Source organism: Pseudovirgaria hyperparasitica (genome assembly GCF_010093815.1).
Source record: "Pseudovirgaria hyperparasitica strain CBS 121739 unplaced genomic scaffold EJ05scaffold_2, whole genome shotgun sequence".
NCBI classification, from domain to species: Eukaryota; Fungi; Ascomycota; class Dothideomycetes; order Acrospermales; family Acrospermaceae; genus Pseudovirgaria; species Pseudovirgaria hyperparasitica.
The window spans coordinates 1,320,790-1,336,604 of NW_022985550.1; the positions used below are offsets into that span (position 1 = coordinate 1,320,790).

Genomic DNA, 15,815 nt, shown 5'->3' on the forward strand with positions numbered 1-15,815 from the left:
CCTCGATCCAGCCCTCCACTGTCCTTCCGATTCCCCGACATACAGTTCCAGAATTCCCTCAACTTGAAACAAGCCAATCTCTCATAGATACCGCAACGATATTCGCGCAGTGACGTCATACCGACAATCCCACAATGGCCGACAGAGCAGAAGAGTGGAAGACTAAGTTGATCGGCAAGAAGCTTGGCGACAATCATGACGACTCGGTACGATGCAAACAGTCCACTGGGTCGTACGCATGAGTAACGATATGCTGATTCAATCCAGACGTTCAGCAAGACAGACCTGCCTGAAGGCCACAGGGTGTTGGAGGAGAACGAACCCACGACAAAGGAGTTTTTTGTCGACAGGTGTGTGTACTCGCTGAGGCTTCGAGGTCGCTGCTAACGAGAAGGTAGATTGAACGTGGTGAAGGACAAGGAGGGTGTGGTTTCGAGGGTGTATTATGGGTAGAACGGGGACGTCCTGCGATCGATTCCCGGTGCAGATTCTCACGTAGCTGGGGCGACGTCTTCTCGTCAAGTGCCGTCAGGAAGTAGGTGTCTGTGACAAGGATGTATCGTATCGGATATGGGCTCTTGGAATACCGATTCTTGTTCGCCACGTGTATGTTGTCTCCAAAGTGCTATGTACTGAGAAGTAAGAATTAAAGTACGCCTGCGATGCTCCAGCTATAATTTTTGATGGCCACTTTACTAGGTCTGCACCGACAGCTCGCTTCAAAACACCATCCAAAAAGTACTATAACAGTTTTCCCCTTGCTCGTTGAGTTGTTCACGATTGTGTCTACCTCGAGACGATCGCACAGCTCCTCACCATTCGCAGGCAACCTACCGTCATATCATCTATAAAGTAGAACCTTTTCGAGCACCTATGAACTCGGATATTGGGTTCGTGTTTGTGTGTTTGGATTGAGGATTTGCGGTAGCGATATTCGGAGCGATGAAGTCCCTTGGAACGCTGATCATGATCTGATGCTTGGTCAATCCGTTCTGCAGGGAAATTCTGTGTGTCGTCAAGGGACCCTCCCCTAGCTCTTCCTTATCAGGTTGCTCGTTTCTCGAAGGCTCTTACTCGCTGTGTTTAAACATAACCTTCATGAGCTATGTGTCAAAAGTAACATTGACATGGAAACTGTGCGCTGCGACTGGGAGCGAGAACTCATGCATGCCCAACGCATCTTGTATACAGAGAAATGAATCCGGGTTATGATTGCTGTAAGTAGTATCAGTGTGACGACTAATGACCGATTCATTCGTTCAAACTGGGACTCCTAGCTGTGTTGGGTTCCATCTATAATCAAATATCAGCCAGCCTACTAGGTAGTCTCCTTGGTCATTCGAGGGCATTCCTAACTGGAGATCTCCTCCGGAAGGTGACTCCTTCTCGTCATCCCTAGAAGTCATATTCGCGTGGAGTACTTTGGTTCTAGTTGATGAGAGCACTTCTGAGCGTTAGTATGAGCGACTGACCCGAGACAGGCCATTCTACAACGAATGGAAACATAATTTGACAGTGATATCAAATCAGGAATAACACCCTGTATTCCACCAAGAAATGGGGCATGAGAATGTGCCTAGAACGTTGTACCGGTCGATCAGGACCTTGGCGTTGTTATTCGAAGCGCGTGCCTGAAATCACTTCCCACGTGAATCAACTTTGTTGTTGGCACGCGTCGCGTACCGTCCTGACGTATTTGATTTTCTTGCGCACATACGAAATTTGTAGCTGGTGCGTCGCATATAAATATACCCAGCATCTACAGCTCTTTTCAACAACAATCCCTCCAGAACGATACCCAAACAACTCTTCGCTATAGCTGACCAACAACTTTCTTCTTTACAATGGTATAGCCCCGACTCACTTGATTTATATCCACATCACTGACAGTGGTAGTCTCCAACGTCAGCTAAACTTGGCCCTGCAGGTTCGCCAATCAAAGATCTGATCCCATATATGCCAACAGAAGAATACTTCCAGGAGCTCTTCGACGGCGCGCGATGGATGCGAAATAGCAACGAGAGGACCGAACATAATGATAATTGCCCGACCGACAAGGTTGATGACAGCTCTTGGCTCTTGAAGAGCTTCGACAAGAACGAGACTCCGCCAACGGGAGCGGACAATTCAGATCATCCAGTGTCATCCGAATCGCAAAACAACGTCCGCGACGGACGAAGAGCTTTGGTGGGTATGATGGACGAGGCTCAAGTGCTCTTACGACAATTCTATAACTCAGAAACACGTGTGCCCGAGAAAAAGGAACTTCCCACCTTGAAAGACGACACTTCAACCGAGGACGGTATGAAGGCTTGGGTGAAGCTGCTCGAAGATCAACAGGCGGAGTTGGAAGAGAATTTGATGAGTCTTGAGGGGCATAAGAGAGTTGACGGATTCATCGAGCAGCGTGCCAAGTCCAGCAGCTTCACAGGACTTCCACCCCATCCGCAGCAAGATCCAAGGGAGCGTTCTCGACAGCTCGCACGCAGAATGCGATGCTTCATTGACCGGACGCGAGGGGCACTTAAAGTGCTCCGATCCAGAATCCGATCGATGCGGAAGGTTCGCAAGGAACCTCCAACGGGACCCCGGAGCTGGGATGACCCTCGAGACCACGAGGAAGAATGTCTCGACGACAAAATGGACCGGATGAACGACTGGTCCTCCAGGTTTGAACACGGTCGCCTTGTTCGCGGCCGAGGACCGCCCTACGGCAAGCGTGGGTACGGACGCTTGTGAACACACCATGTCAGCAAGCATTCAGCAAGAGTGCATACATGCGGAGACAAGAATTGGACTGTATTGGAAAGCTACACAACTCTTTGTGGATATCTTACAGCGAATCAAAGGATCAGAGAAGGTTGATGGGCCATTGAGGACACATTGAGAGAGCCATGTCTCGATGCCTTGTGGAAAGCAGGAAATTGGACGGAGAGTTTGAAGAAGAAGACCTAGTAGTCTGATAGCTTACGCGGATACTCGAATATCCCAATTCCACTATATGACGTGCCCCAAATCTACTGCCAGACTCGTGCAAGTGACCAGGTTTGCTTTGACTCAGCCATCGCCGTAAAACTAGTGGCACTTTATGAGCGTCCAGAGTTGCGTCGTCGTCATCCACGTATTGTGACCAAATAGTCGTAAGGCCATTCTTCTCAGCACAGACGTGATGCACCTGCTGGGCATTGGCCGCAGACGTTGTCTACTGATGGCGTTACAGCCCATGCAACGAGGATATCTATCGTATAGTAGAGTCCTATCCGTTGTCTCATCAGAAGCTCAAAACATCCCTCTCACTCGACCCTCCTCCTACTCGCTCTCTCCCCCTCGTTCTGTTCCGCCGCCACGCCCCTCACGGCATCCGTCACCAGCTCCCTCAACTGCCTCTGCCCCTCCTCACCCTGAAAGTCCTCTCTCGCAGCCAACTCCTCAATGCGCCTCCTGAACTCCGGATCCGGCGCCTCCAACCCATCCGCATCCGCAGACACATGGCCAATGTCAATCTTGACATTCTCAGGCAGCGCCGGCGGGACACGCACACCATTCGCCCGCGCATCTACATTATCCGACCCAGACGCATCCGACGCCGCACCGTTCTGGATCGCGCCTTGTTGCGTGCCGGCAGCAGGTTGCGAGACGCCGGTGCGCTCGCGCAGGTACGACGCCACGAGAATCCACTCCTCGGACTCGGCACGCTCGAGCACGGTTTCGCCCTCGCTGTTGCGCGCGTGTGCGTCGGCGCCGAGCTCTTCGATCAGACAGCGCGCGACAGGCACGGTTTCGGCGTAGAAGAGCGGTGTGTCGCCGTCGGAGTCGCGCGTGTTAGGTGAGGCGTTGTACGTGGTGACGAGAGCGCGGAGCAGGTCGATGTGTGCGTAGGATGCGGCGGCGTGGAGGAGGGTGTAGCCGTTGGCGTCGGCGGCGGTGGCGAGGGTAGGGTGTTGGGTGAGGGTGGTGAGGATTTGGGAGGGCCGGTCGGGGAGGATATTCAGGAGGAGGTCAATGGAGGGAGTCGCCATGGTGTTAAAGTTCTGGTTGTGTAGTGGTAGAGAAGTTTTTTGGACATGGAGGGAGGGAGTTGTGGTGATGCGGGCACGCTAGCACATGGATATCCTGGGGTTGTGGTATAGCTATTATTAGGGAAGACGGGCGCCCTTCTCGAGGTGAAGGTATTACTCCTCCATGATAATGTTGCATAACATGACGAAACTCATGCTCTCCCTCATTTTGACAAGATTCCAACTGCTCAACATGAACACCTTAGCAGCAACACAGCAGTTCCAGCCGGAAGCGCGCGTTTGGCGGCCAAGCAGCTGAGCCTCGCGCCTTTTGCTTGGCTGACGTGACCCCAAACACTCGATTTGTCGCGTGCTCGCACTCGCTGCAGTGTTGTGAAGTCGTCACACAGTCATCAAGACATGCATGGATGCAGCATTCCTCTCTCCACCTGTAGCCTTTCCCGTGTTCTTGGATGAACGAGGTCACAAGCAGAAGAAGATACGGCGATGGAGCGGCTGTGCGATCTCCCAGTGGATTGAAGCTTCAGGCTCTCCATCTTAGTGCCTCTTGGCTGGCGCGAATGTTTCTTTAAACATGTCCCCTTCCTCGAATCGTCGGTCTGCTCATCTCTCCTATATCCATCATCTCACCAGCTCACGATGCCGACTCTACGCGCATTTCAGCTGCCGTCCAAACGTCTCATCCTTTCTTATGTGCTCGACTGGATCGTTATCATGTGAGTTGCTGTCGCTGCCACAAGGCTGATCTCAGGATCCACTACACAGCGTGCTAACGTCAATCACAGAGCTATTGCTGGTGTCGGTGGTGGCTTCAATAGAATCGGGCCGTATAGAAGGCCATTCTCCCTGGTCGACCTCAATATCTCATATCCTTACACGGAGAACGATCAGGTCTCCTGGTGGGTCGTCCTGATAGTCGCACTGATCGGACCCGGTGTCATCATCTTCCTGACCTGCCTCTTCTTCGTACCCGGACCGCGCGCCATCAGAACGCACCCGTGGTCACTGGTATGGCGACGCAAGTTCTGGGAGTGGAATACGGGCTGGATGGGCCTTGGCTTGAGTCTTGCGACCGCGTTCATGATCACAGAAGGTCTGAAGAATCTTTTCGGAAAGCCCAGACCTGATCTGCTGGCGCGATGCCAGCCCGATGTTGACAACATCGAGCAATATGTTGTTGGAGGTTATGGTCAGGACATCTCGCCAAAGTGGGTACGGGTTAGCGCAGCCATTTGCATGGGTCCGAATACCGATGAGATTACGGATGGCTTCCGAAGCTTTCCAAGCGGCCATTCATCTTGTGAGTCCATCCCGACGTATCCCTGACTATGTCGATCAATCACTATAGACGTAATGTATTTGAAACTGACTATCCACAGTTGCATGGGCTGGACTATTATACCTTACGCTCTTTGTCTGCTCAAAGTTTGCCATCTCTATTCCTTTCCTACCGCCCAGAGCATACTCTACCGACTCAAAAGCTGTGGCTCTCGAAGCAAAGCGGCACGACCGTCTGCCATTACACGAAGATGACGAGACGTCTATCATCCCGATCCGCAACCAAGCAGCTGCGCCCCCCAATTATCTGCTTGTCTTGGCTCTAGTTCCGGTCGGGACTGCGGCGTATATCGCTTCGACGAGGTACTCTGATTACCGCCATCACGGGATCGATATCTTCGCTGGCTCACTCATTGGTATTGCCACTGCATGGTTCTCGTTCCGCTGGTACCATCTGCCCATTCAGCAAGGCGCAGGCTGGGCCTGGGGAGCGCGGAGTCGTGATCGGGCCTTTGGCATCGGCGTTGGTACAGGCAACTATGTGGGAACAGAGGGATGGGGTCCTGCAAAGTCGAGCCAGCTTCGTGACGAAGAATCAGGGCGCAATGGAATCTTGGGACCTGGTCTGGATGGGCAGCAGGCTGTCTCGAATGAAGCACCCAGTGCCGATAGCCTTGCGCGCAAGGCCAGCACTGATAGATGAGGCATGTGGTAGACTAATCTTTCCTTTCGTTTTTCATCATTGCACACCCCGTTTCTTAGCGTAATTGATAATGCAATAATGGTAGCAGTTTCGCACTCGCTCTATCGCAGCATTTTGATCTATATTTCAAGCTCCATTACACTGCCTGCCTATCTACCCGCCTACAACTCCATCCACATCCTCCTCCCCATTCTCCATGCTTCTCCTTTGACAGAGTCCACCTCTACAGCCCCCATCTCACCAGTCCACCTTTCCCCCAAATCCAAAGTCTCACAAAAGCGCCGCAGCACCAGCAACCAAAGCCGCAGCCGCCAAACCACCCATGGCAGTCGGCACAGCAGCCGCACCCGTCGCCCCAGTAGTCGCCGCCGAAGAAGACGAAGACGACGACGACGAAGAAGAGGTAGTCGGCTCCGATCCCGCACCCGTCGTCGGCGCAGCCGTAGTCGCCACCGAGCTGTGCGGCGCCGAGCTGTGTGGCCCAGTGCTCGCTGCTGGCGGCGGCGCGGACGAGTGCGCGGCCGAGCTGGGTGCCGGGGCAGAGGACGGCTTGTCGTCCGCGATGGGGTGGCCGGCGTCGGCGCAGGCGCCGCGCACGGCGGACAGGGTGCGCTGTTCGTCTTCGTCGCTGCAGGCGGCCTGCACGCAGGGAAGGAATTTGGGGATCAGGTCGGGCTTGTCGCAGTGGCAGCCGAAGTTTGAGAGGCCGACGCAGCCGTCCATGGCGACGGTGGTGGCGAGGCAGCCGCTCTGTTGGTCGGATGGTGTTAGATTGGTGGTGGGATAAGGGGGGGGAAAGGGGGAGGGGGTGAGGGTGAGGACGTACAGCGCATGATGGGATGTCCGGGAAGCTCTGCGAGGAGCCGAGGGATGCCAGGGCGGCGAGGGCGAGGATTGAGGTCTTCATTGTGAAGGTATTGGGTTTTTGGAGGGTGTGAGTGGGTGTGAGTGGGTGGTGGTGTTGGTTGGATGGATGAATGGATGGATGGATGGATGGATGGATGGATGGATGGATGGATGGATGGATGGATGGATAGATGCTGTCGAAGGCGGTCGAGATGAGAGATGATGGATGGCGAATGAATGACAAAACAGCACAGCAGACATCAACTCTTTATATATGTATAATATCCATCGATCTACACAAGCATACGCATGTCTAATTAGTATCCATGGCATCTACTAGACAAAGCCCTCGAATGACACGACCGCCTTTGCCTTCGCAAGCGCATCTATTTCGGGTGCATTTACTCGTGAATGCTGCACACCCACTGGCAAGCAGGTAGCAAGCAAGTACCCGAGCTTCGCTCGTGGAGAAACACGAGCGCGCGACTCTGTTCTTGGCAGGACATATACGAACGACGACAAGATGTGGTCTGAGGCTAATTTCGTTTTTGATGGTTCTAATTAGTATGGGGATGGGGGGATCCGAGCGCGAGGCGAAGACATGGATGACAGTCTTGGGTATGAGGTTTGGATGCGTAATAGACTGTGTATGCAGACAAGGTGTGTATGTCTATGTGTGATTATGCTACTTGGTGTAATTATGCGATGATTGGAATGAGAAATGCTTGATTACATACTAATTATCTCTGTGTGTAGGAATCTGATCTAGTAAGGCTGCATATGTACGGAATCAGGGTCTCTCAACATCACAAACCACGCATGCGATCATTAGGTTACGTATGTGATAATAATAGAGCATCCCATCCATCCATTACACGAACCGTCCTCTATTCACCGCACACCACCGATATAGCTCTTGAAACACATAGCGCAGTCGATGACACGTAGAACAGCAGCGACCCTTCCATTGTATATGACGCGGTCAAACAACTCTTCTGCGGATACGATACGATGGCGATCCGACACCATGAATGGATGGACGATGCAAAACACCAAAGACAGACACTGATGACGTGACCTGCCGACTGAATACCTGCTTCCACTCTCTCCTCCCTCTCAATCCGCTTCTCTCTCTCTACACTCGTCCCTCGTAGGATTTTGCTTGGCTGTCGCACCTACAAGTCTACTACGACCAGCGGGAAACGAGCTATGATCGTACTCGTGTTCGGCCAACCACGGCTGCACTGCAGAATACTACTACCTCTGCAAACGCACCGCCTCGCAAGAGAACGCGTGCGTACGTATTAAGGCATGCACGTACGCGTACACATCTTGAGAACCTAGATAACCAGCAGTAACCCACCCACCATCGTATTACCCCGGACCCGGAATGCCCCAAAACAACAGCAACAAGAACAACAACAACAACGACAACGCAGCCTCCTAGGACAGCGAGAAAGGGGACGTTTCGGAATGCCGGACTCCACAGCCGTCAATACGACGCGGCATTCCGATTCGTGTGGGCTCGGGCAAGCCTTGCTTGCGGTGCGGTGCGGGTGGAGCATGGAAATGTCACTGCTGGTGGCCGGCCAGTGACATTTCTTGGTCGCGGCCCGGATGGATGGGATGCGCAGCCGGACCTCCTGGATGGTGGAGGGGGGGCTGTGCTGTGGCTTTTAATATATAGAGCTGGTGTCTGCATTAGGCTAAGCGGCCAAAGCACCAGCCTGCCTGCGTGTGTGCACGCGTCGACGTTGACGTCGATGTCGTCGTGAGTCGTCCGTCCATCGCGCACCTATTACCCATATAATTACCTCCCTTTCTTCTACTCCCATCATCTTTCATACAACATGGCGCTACGCATCGGACAAGTCCTCCGAGGCGCCGCAGGTAAGTACGAGCTCGTAGAGGCGCTGAAGGGGTGCAGCGTCTTCAAGGCACGCGTGCTATCATCCAGAACCCCTTCATCTGGAGGAGAATGGTAAATAATGTTGCTCTCGTCTTCTTCCTGCCTTCTTCCTTCCTTCTTCTCTGTCTCCTTCTCCTCCGAAAGCCACTCCTTCAAGCCATAGGCAGACAAAAGGCCAACCAAAGCATGCGCTTATCATAACGCTTTTTCGAGGGCCATGATCAAAACCGCCACGTCCGATGACGAGAAAATGGTTCTGAGGCGCGAATACCGCAATTACGGGATCCGCGATATCGCGTCGTGTGCGTATATCCGACGGCTGCGTGATGTCGTTGCCGTGCCGGCGGCGGTGGATGGGGAGGAAGAGGAAGAAGGGGGAGGAAAAGGAGGAGAGGGGGAAGAGATGATGAATACACACGACCCAGACGGTCTGGTGTTTGAGTGGATGGATACAGACCTGCGGTGCGTCCCAGCCAGTCGGTTCCGAGGCGATGCGAGGCTGCCAAAGGGGGTGTCGCGAGCGGTCCTGTCGGCGCTGGACGTGTTTCGGACGTTGGGACTTGTCCATACGGGTAATGATTTTGTTCGAGGATTGATTTATGCCGTGCCAATGCTAAAGGATGTAAGATGTGAGTGTCAACAACGTGTTTGTGTCCGACCTCGATGGCGCGTCGCCGGTTGCCAAGCTGGGTGATTTGGGGAATTGTACGTGTTTTTTTTCTGTGTTATAATCCTCGTCCTCGTCCTCCTATCCACCAGCACTCACGTCCACAGTGATAGTCCAAGGCTCCACAACCCAACGAGGCCAAAGCCTGCCCTGCCGCGCACCAGAAGTCTGGCAAGGCCTAGGCTGTCGACATTCCTCAGATATATGGTCCCTTGGAGTCACGGTTCGTGCCCCCGCTACACTCCAGGCCACCGTTCCGTCCGGTCGGGCGCTAACCTAGAAGCAAGTTGGCACGTCGTCTATCACCGCACGCGCACTTCGGAGCCAGCGACAAGATCATCGAGGGCCACACCGAGGCATGGTGCATCGCGAAGATAATCCGTCGCTGTGGCCCGATACCCGACCCACCTGCCGACCAACACAACTACTACCAGCCCTACAGGGAGGAGTTTGCGCTGGCAGAGCAGCTTGCAGTCATGGATAATCCGCATGATGGCACGAGGCTGATCAAGGGAGGCACGCTGCGTGAGGAGTTGCTGCGGCTTGCGGAGCCCCCGGTGTCGGAGGAGCTGGTGGATTTTATTGAGGCGCTGCTGGTTGTGGATCATGGGGGGAGACCTGTTGCGTCGGAGGCGCTTCGGCATGCTTATCTGCGGTCTTCTACGTGAGGAAGATCCTGGCTCGTTCTAGGGGGTGTTGACACGGCGAGAGGAGCGGTGTAAGAGTGCACTCATCTTCCATTGCCAAACGAAGTGTCCAAGTTGGGGCAGAAATCTCTCCTCTTCTGTACTGTAATATGAAGTCTCCAATGTATACTACATAAATACCGCGGTTACAGTGTACTATCCGTCAAGTGACAGCCGTCCCAACCGCATATCAGCCAGGGCAGACAGACAGACAGCCAGACAAGGAACAAACGCGTAAAAGAGGGCGAGAGTAGGGCACCGAACCAAACAAAGAAAAAGGCCCTGTAGTTGCGTACCTCTCCTATCTAAACTACCCCTTGTATATGGGAAAGTTAGTTAAGTAAGGTTTATTAGTAGCGAGTAAGACGAGGAACCTTTGTACTTGCGTAGCTCTAATCTTAAGACTGCCCTTTATTTGTAGAAAAGGTAGACAAGTCATATTATATTACTTTTATAGCAGGCAAGAAGGGATATAAGCTTACCTACCTCCTACCTGTGTTGAACTTGCTCTTTGATTGTAAGGTGACAAAATATCCTATTGCAACGTCCACTCCCTCCTTAGGAATCGTATACTAATGATAACGGAGCTATAGTCATTCAAAAACCGTCACTTCTGCAAGGCATGAAACTATCTTAGCATAAAGTAAAGTCACTCTTCACACCCTCGACTATATCCCTTTCCACAATACATACATACATACATACATACATACATACATACATACATACATACCCGTGAAAACACTGGTTATGGCTTGTGCCGAAATGCTCGATTATCTGGAGATACCGAGTCAGTAATTAGTTGTTATGAATTTTGACTAATACATATGAATTTTCTGCGTCCCGATTGGTCAGCTATGTTTCATTTTTTTCTTTCTGAAAGGTACTCATGGTTCTTTTAGAGCAACTAGGGGCTTAAGTAGGAGAGTAAGTAGAAGAGTAAGTAGAAGAGTAAGTAGAAGAGTAAGTAGAAGAGTAATAGGAGAGTAAGTAGGAGAGTAAGTAAGATAACAACCAACCAACCAACCAATTAATTCTCTTATCCCCCTCTTCTCCCTCCTTTCCAAAAGCTCCATACATCTAGCTATATAAACACAACACCTCACTTCAAAACGTTATATCTGCGACATTAACAACGGGCACGACAACTAATGATAGCACTATAGCATTCTACTAATAGCTTATCTATACACGAGATACATAGTCTATATGCTACCAAAGTACTAGATATCGAACTTACCTACTTAACATAGTAATATTCATTCTATATTATAATCTACTATATAAGATTATTGGAGCTTGGAACTATGTAGCTCTCTCTCTCTCTCTCTCTCTCTCTCTCTCTCTCTCTCTCTCTCTTTCTCTCTTTCTCTCTTTACATAGTATATATACATGGATAAGCTTTACTACCTAAGAACGACCAAGAACGATCAAGAACAACCAAGAACAAGCACTACCTCTCCTACCTCCTATCCCATTCTTACTCCCTTGAAAGATGAACAGAGTGTAGTATTTAAGACTAGTATACTAGTAAGTTTAATCCGTTGTTACGTACTTACTTTGATTGACTATGTTATATGTTATATGGAGTTTGGATGGATAGATGGATAGGGTTAGGTCATGTCAAGGACTGATTGATTGATTGATTATCGGTGTTTGAAAACAGTGGTGTATTGTCTAATAGGTTAAGAGCGGGGAGATGTGTTTGTTGTTAGAGGAGGGGGGGGGGGGGGGGGGGGTTGTCGACGACACTACTATTTCGGTGATTGATTTAATTATCTCTTCTTCTCCTCTACTATCCTCGTCTTTCCTCTCCTCTTCTCTCCTCTATTTCTAGTCTCGTTGTTGGACTGCTAGGATGGGATTGGGGTATATATATATATATACTGATTACTGGACTGGTTAGTGGACTGGCTGAGAGTCGAGGTGTTTGACTTGGTTGGTTGATATACAGGCGAAGGAATGGGGAGAGGGACGGATTGTGTTATGTGATATGGATGCTGGAGATGTCGATGGTAGAAGACTTATATTCCGTGCATGACGCGGAGATCGGTGTAAGTTCGAAAGCAGATATGAATTCTATAATACTACAATCTACGCAGTATCTCATCCATCCCATCCCATCCCATCCAAACCCCAAGGCAAAAAACCACCCAATCATTGGCAATCTCCATCCCAATCCTAAGCCACAACCCTAACCAGCCCCTCCCCCTCCAAATACGCCACAATCCTCCGCACACTCTCCTCGACACTCTCCTCGGCACTCCGAATATGTATCTCCGCACTCTCCGGCTCCTCATACGGCGCACTCACGCCCGTAAACTCCATGATCACGCCCTCGCGCGCCTTCTTATACAAGCCCTTCGGATCGCGCTTCTCCGCCTCCTCAACACTGATATCAACCCACACCTCCACAAACCTCAGCGGCTGCCCCTTCTCCTCCTCTTTCCCATCACCACTCGTCACAGCCTCATGCAGCGCCCTCGCCGCCTCCCGATCCCGGCGATACGGACTAATAAAGCTCGTAATGGCCACGGTGCAGGAATCCGCAAACAAGCGCGCGACCTCGGCAATCCGGCGGATGTTCTCGTTGCGGTCGGCCTCGGAGAAGCCAAGGTCGCGGTTGAGGCCGAAGCGGATGTTGTCGCCGTCGAGGCGGTAGGCGGCCATGTGGTAGTGGCGCAGCAGGTGTTGCTCGAGGGCGGTGGCGATGGTGGATTTCCCGGAGGCGGACAGGCCGGTGAACCAGATTGTGAAGCCGGGCTGGTTGCGTAGGGTTGAGCGTTCGGAGTGGGAGAGGGAGGGGTGCCATGTTATGTTGCTGTGAATTGGGGGGTTAAGATTGATTTTTCGAGGGGTTGTTTTTGGGTGGTGAGACTTACGTTGCCATCTTGGTGTACGTGAGGCGTCGGTCTCGCGGTTTGATGGAGGAGTATTGGATGAGTTCGAGATTAATTGGTGGTCTAGTAGCAAGAAGTCGTTGGAGAGATTCAAGTTGGACGTTGAAACACAATATTCGTTGAAGAGGAAACTCTGCTAGCTCTCCCACCACGAGGAGGAGGAGGAGGGGGACCTATGACGTGATCGGCCGCGGCGCGGGTAGAGCCGCGGAGGGGCAGTCACGCTATCCAGTTTAGGGAGTTTATTTATACATACCCACATCGCGCGCGCACATGGGATGCTCGTGTCACGGAGCACACGTGACCATGTTGATATCCCATGGATCGTGGATCCGTGACGGGTCTCTTCTGTAGTCGCTGTTAACATCAAAGTCCTTGGTCAGGTGGTGCCCGACTTTGAGTCTGGACTGCTGCGCACCCAATTATGCTGTGTGCATCGTTAGTCGTATCGTATCGTTTCCCAGACATCCGTACGCGCGTCATGGCATATCAGTCAGCGACACGGCGGAGTATTATTAACGCTGGACTCGGGATTCCGTGTTTGCCCTCAGCATACCCACTCACACCTGTACACACACACGCACACACACACACACACACACACACACAGACAGATACGGCCCCCAAGCAGCGAAGACGCGAAGAAGAACAGTGCAGCTGCATAGAAGACGGGATTGCAGCATGGAACAGTTTAGGATGCATGGGTTGCCTGGATGGCGGATGCAGCCACAGCTGTAGTTAGCCAAGTTGGAGGGTACAGTGCGTACTATTAGCACACATGGTTTGCTCGCGTAACAGCCGGGGTATAGCCATACACGTATAGATGGTGGTATAAGTGGGTGGGTGGGTATAGGTGCACGTCGTATGTGTGTGTTTGGAGGTTGTTGGAGGGGTGTGCACACCGGCAGAATAATTAGACGACAGCAATTCGGAATTCCCATAGATCATCAGGCCCGGAGCGGCTCGTTCGATCGCGCACACCACAGACCGGTCAGGAATGGATCGCACGATGGGTTTGTTGGTTTGGAGGAGGCAGAGAGCGGCTTTGCGGGTGTGGTGGTGGTAATGGTGGTGGTGGTGGGGATAATTATGCCAGGTGCAGGGTTTGCAGATATGCAGACAGGTAGGTAGCATTGGTTGGCATAGGCAAGCAAGCAGGCAGCAAACCGGGCCAAGAATAGCATCTTGCGCAGCAGTAGTAGTAGCACAGCGCGTCGAAGCTCGTAACGAATGCCTCTATCGGTGTGGTGACTGTCACTTAGTAGTAGTAGTAGTAGTAGTAGTAGTAGTAGTAGTAGTAGTAGTAGTAGTAGTATTGCTGCAACAGTAATTAGTAGCAGAGCGATAGACGATGAAATGTGGGGATGGAGAAGAGGCAAGTAGGCAGGAAGGAGTCAGTCGGGCAGACTGTTCAGCCGCAGATTTCACATTTAGAGTTTGGGGGGGGGGAAGGGAGAACTAAGCAGGCAGGGTAAGTCAGTAAAGTATAGCGAGCTGTTGCGCTTGCGGACCAGCGGGCGGAGGAAGTTTGACGCGCACGAAAAGTAGAGGATGGAATGGATGGATACGCGGACAAACTCTGGTGGATGGATGGAGGGATGGAGGGGTAATTAGTAGTAGTCGGCCGAGCCGGTCAAGCGTATTTTGACCTTTGCTTACGGCCACGCACGCGCAAATCACCTTTTTTATGCTGCTTGGCCTGGCTAACTAATTACCTGCCTGCCTGCCTGCCTGCCTGCCAGCCAGCTGCCCAGCTAAACTGCCCCCGTTTTACAAAACCCGGGGAGAGATGGAGGGGCAGACTGGGCGCCAGAAAGGGGGGGGAAAGGGCAAGCGACAGGGCAGCCCCGACAGCTGAGAACCGGGGGGAGGAGGACAGCAAGGAGACAAAGAGAGAGACAAAGAGAGTGCGGGTCTCAGGACTACAAGTACAATCCCCAGGACTACAAGTACGCACCACCACACACCCACCCCCCAAAAAGTTCCCAAGTCTAAGCCACCCTGGCAGCCAAGCCGGACGCTATTCGCTACGGGACCGTGGCACTGGGCGCTGGGGCTGACGGTGACATGCGTCTCTGCCTGGCTGGGGTTCGTATGTATGTGTATGTATGTATGTGTATGTATGTGTGTGTATGTATGTGTGTGTATGTATGCTGTACAGTGTATGCGTGCATCGAACCATGTGTACGTTGTGTTGTTCATCGTTTGCCGATACTGGTGGTGAAAGATCGGTTTGCGACTGGACTGCGCTTGTTTTGCTATGCTGTTGTGCTTCCTGTCTGGATGTCATGTGTGTATGTGTATGCGCGTATGTGTCTGTGTGTTTGTGTGCGTGTATACGTCGGCGAGAGCCATAGGGCTGCCCTACACTGCCACCTGCTGCACATCAAAACAATAGACAACAGACAATAGACATCGCGCCGTTGTTACTGCCAAGCGCATCATAATCTTGCCCATCGTCGTCGCCCAGAAGTCCGTCCGACCGACCACCGCCCGGCCGCTCTTCTTCAGCCGTTGCCGGTCTTCTTTCTCTCCCCCCCGGGCATTCTCAGCGTATGTATAACTCCGTCCCCGGCCGCCGGTCGACTAATTATCTAATCAATTGGCCCGTACCGTACCTACCTAATTATTGCCGTCTGTCTTTCTTGCTAATATCCTCACAACAGTCCCCACTTCACTCACAGTCACTCTAGCTATCTCCCTCCTCCTTCCGGCCCCCATCCGTGCTGTCCTTGTGCCTTGTCTTTTGTCTCGACTTATCAACCCCCCCCTAAACCCTGCCTGTTGTTGGCCGCTACGCTGTTACC

At 52.1% G+C, this 15,815-nt stretch overlaps 7 protein-coding genes across 7 annotated transcripts; 3 read left to right on the plus strand and 4 right to left on the minus strand.

Moving 5' to 3' along the window:
• Positions 1–134: 134 nt before the first annotated feature.
• Positions 135–2,739, plus strand: EJ05DRAFT_496868 (uncharacterized protein; the record flags this gene model as incomplete). The annotated part of the gene is made up of 4 exons (XM_033746462.1): positions 135–206; positions 268–350; positions 399–438; positions 1,897–2,739. 4 exons carry the CDS (start codon positions 135–137, stop codon positions 2,737–2,739), a joined length of 1,038 nt encoding a protein of 345 aa, XP_033604438.1.
• A 554-nt stretch (positions 2,740–3,293) lies between these two features.
• Positions 3,294–4,019, minus strand: EJ05DRAFT_496869 (uncharacterized protein; the record flags this gene model as incomplete). Its single annotated transcript, XM_033746463.1, has 1 exon — positions 3,294–4,019. The coding sequence occupies one exon, from the start codon at positions 4,017–4,019 to the stop codon at positions 3,294–3,296; it is 726 nt and encodes a 241-aa protein (XP_033604439.1).
• A 320-nt stretch (positions 4,020–4,339) lies between these two features.
• Positions 4,340–6,112, plus strand: EJ05DRAFT_191975 (PAP2 domain-containing protein). The gene is made up of 3 exons (XM_033739685.1): positions 4,340–4,735; positions 4,805–5,319; positions 5,399–6,112. Exons 1-3 carry the CDS (start codon positions 4,659–4,661, stop codon positions 5,998–6,000), a joined length of 1,194 nt encoding a protein of 397 aa, XP_033604440.1. The 5' UTR covers positions 4,340–4,658; the 3' UTR covers positions 6,001–6,112.
• A 158-nt stretch (positions 6,113–6,270) lies between these two features.
• Positions 6,271–7,175, minus strand: EJ05DRAFT_507591 (uncharacterized protein; the record flags this gene model as incomplete). Its single annotated transcript, XM_033747938.1, has 2 exons — positions 6,827–7,175; positions 6,271–6,750 (listed from the first exon to the last, which is right to left on the minus strand). Exons 1-2 carry the CDS (start codon positions 6,905–6,907, stop codon positions 6,271–6,273), a joined length of 561 nt encoding a protein of 186 aa, XP_033604441.1. The 5' UTR covers positions 6,908–7,175.
• Positions 7,176–8,696: 1,521 nt separating this feature from the next.
• EJ05DRAFT_530408 (kinase-like protein) lies at positions 8,697–10,324 on the plus strand (the record flags this gene model as incomplete). Its single annotated transcript, XM_033748970.1, has 5 exons — positions 8,697–8,827; positions 8,969–9,327; positions 9,383–9,460; positions 9,530–9,645; positions 9,710–10,324. The coding sequence occupies 5 exons, from the start codon at positions 8,697–8,699 to the stop codon at positions 10,088–10,090; spliced, it is 1,065 nt and encodes a 354-aa protein (XP_033604442.1). The 3' UTR covers positions 10,091–10,324.
• Positions 10,325–12,289: 1,965 nt separating this feature from the next.
• EJ05DRAFT_460763 (adenylylsulfate kinase) lies at positions 12,290–13,393 on the minus strand (the record flags this gene model as incomplete). Its single annotated transcript, XM_033742621.1, has 3 exons — positions 12,991–13,393; positions 12,575–12,929; positions 12,290–12,544 (listed from the first exon to the last, which is right to left on the minus strand). The coding sequence occupies exons 1-3, from the start codon at positions 12,996–12,998 to the stop codon at positions 12,290–12,292; spliced, it is 618 nt and encodes a 205-aa protein (XP_033604443.1). The 5' UTR covers positions 12,999–13,393.
• Positions 13,394–13,571: 178 nt separating this feature from the next.
• Positions 13,572–14,261, minus strand: EJ05DRAFT_472930 (uncharacterized protein). Its single transcript, XM_033743281.1, has one exon. The coding sequence runs from the start codon at positions 14,190–14,192 to the stop codon at positions 13,956–13,958; it is 237 nt and encodes a 78-aa protein (XP_033604444.1). The 5' UTR covers positions 14,193–14,261; the 3' UTR covers positions 13,572–13,955.
• Between the last annotated feature and the right edge of the window lie 1,554 nt (positions 14,262–15,815).